The 2257-nt window shown below is 37.9% G+C and overlaps 1 protein-coding gene across 1 annotated transcript in view; it reads left to right on the top strand.

The window, feature by feature from the left end:
• Positions 1-1277, top strand: part of GCLM (glutamate-cysteine ligase, modifier subunit) — a gene marked incomplete at its 5' end in the record, with an annotated part of 7419 nt that extends 6142 nt beyond the window's left edge. Inside the window, one exon of the mRNA XM_010187481.1 lies at positions 932-1277. Within this exon, the coding sequence (XP_010185783.1) occupies positions 932-1101 (170 nt within the window). The remainder of the gene's footprint in view (positions 1-931) is intronic.
• Positions 1278-2257: the final 980 nt, after the last annotated feature.

The raw sequence follows: 2257 nt of genomic DNA, 5'->3' as shown, positions 1-2257 counted from the left end.
CCCTACACTCTTCCTAATCACCAGCTATTCAGGATGATCAGATTTTTCCTTCCGTCTCCTTTCTTCCCATTCCCCCCAGAGAAAATAAGTATGAAATACCTGTTCTGTAGTACCACTACTGTGACTAATTAATTTCATCAGTGCTTGAGCATGTATCAGCACTGCTCTGGCAGCACACCAGATGAATCGCTGTTCAGTCTGACCATTTCTGTGTCCTGTGAAGTCCAAAGTGCAGTCTGGTTTATTAAATACTCTGTACTGAGAGTCTTGAAATGAAGGATTTGGATAGAAAACAAAGCAAGGAGTGATCCCCTTCTGCATTGCTTACCAAGCTTAACTGTAATGGTCAGATGAAGAGTATTGAGACTGTCTTTTGGAAACACTCCCCATCAAAGAGATTGTTCCCTTGACTGACTTTCCAGAGGAAGCTGGGACGATTTGTACTTGCCTACCTTTTCTGCTTTGTGGCGTTTAAACCCATTGTTGTTAATGCTTCCTGGGCTTGTGGTTAGTGTGAGCCCAGTTATGGGACACAAATAGGGATCTTCCAGTGACTGCAGAGACAACTGAGAATGCTCAGTACTCTACTGTCAGCCTTGTGCTTCACTCTTTTCTGGTTTGTCTGGCTAGCTCTTCAAATTTAATTTCAATTTCTTGCTAATAGCTCTGCAGATCAATACCATTTGATATTGTAGAAATCTCAGTTAATTAGTTTTGTGGGAAACACTCAATGTTGCAAAAATGTCCTGAAGACTGCTGCTGTAACATTCGGCTGCTTTTACCCTATGAGCACTCCAGAAGAGGGGATCTGTGGACTATCTGGCACTGCTTAAGACTTTTGACTGTAGGAAAAGGCTTCTCTTACTCAGTGTTGCTTTTTGCAGCTGTTTGTGGCATTATTTAAAGCATGCATATCCCTTTTTAACTTCAGAACTACTTTGTGAAGCAAGTTTCCAAGAAGTTCTCCGGGAAAGCATCCAGAACACGAAAGCACACGAGTGGATTCCTCTGTGGCTTCTCCGGTATTCAGTCATTGTTAAAAGCAGAGGAATTATCAAGTCTAAAGGCTATATCATGCAAGCTAAGAGAAATGCCTCCTAAAACGCTTTCTTTTTCTCTTTTTTTTTAATGGCTTACTGTTATAATTTCTTGGGGATGGAGGGGAACATTGCTTTTTTCATAGAAACATTTTTGCAGCATTTGTAACAAAGACTAAAAGTTGTAATTACTCATTGTGGTGTCAGCAGGATCATCTGCAGTGTTCTAACACTATTTTTCTTTCTTAACCTATTGACCAGTTCATTTAAAATACAAAATATTTTGGGTTTGTTGTTTTTAACTGAAATTATCTATAGAGAAACAAAATATTTTTCCTTGTATGACCAGTTCACTGTAAAATTATTATATTTTAGCTGCCGTGAGGTAGTATAGAGAAACTTATATATTTTTATTTTTAAAAAAAAAAAGAATTTCTCTTAAATAATAGTTACTTATCTGGTAGGTACATAGATTTCAAGAATTCAAGGACTAGTTTTTATAGAAAATTGTCATCTTTTATGAAAAGTTACCCCCAAAAATTAAACTAATATCTAAATACTAGGTATGTGTGTATATATAGGCAAGTCAGCTGTTTATTTGTGTGGATGGAAAAATGGATTTATTTTTAATATAGCGTAAAAGACCTCTATGATTTAGAAGACATGCATCTTCCAAATTACTTTCTGACTCTTACTTGAATTCCTTCTGGCTTCTTTGTGCCTGAATAACGATGTGTTTAGTGTTTGCACAGGTGTGATGCATCTTTACTGTTTGAAATAGAGTATGTGTTGTGTGATTGTTTAAAATAAGAATTGAAAGAAAGTGGTGAAAGAAAATTGTTAATCAAAGATTGAATTGTGCCTGGCTTCTCAGCTGCAGCTTGCTTTTTTGATACTTAGGAACTACGCAGTCGGAATCGGCCAAGTCAGAACCAGATGGTAAATGCTGAAGCTGTTCACTTGAGGGTTGTGTAAAACGGATTACTTCTTTTGGGGTTGCCTAGGAAACTTTTTGTTGCTTGAGTGCCATTCAGAAATGATGCAAGCAAGGGTTAGCTTGAAGTCAGGTGTATTTCTCTTTGGCAGTAGCCTAGTGCACTCGCTTTTGAATCCTAGAGATTGCTGCAGCTAAGGCAAGGCTCCTGGTCTGATGTAGTCTTTCTACTGAAGAGGCCTTTTCACTTCCTTGGCCTTTAAATCAGAACAAATAGTGAAAGCTC

This window comes from Mesitornis unicolor, unplaced genomic scaffold (genome assembly GCF_000695765.1).
Source record: "Mesitornis unicolor isolate BGI_N332 unplaced genomic scaffold, ASM69576v1 scaffold42700, whole genome shotgun sequence".
NCBI lineage: Eukaryota > Metazoa > Chordata > Aves > Mesitornithiformes > Mesitornithidae > Mesitornis > Mesitornis unicolor.
Note: the sequence above shows the minus strand (reverse complement) of the source record. Positions and strands in the feature narration are given on the sequence as shown.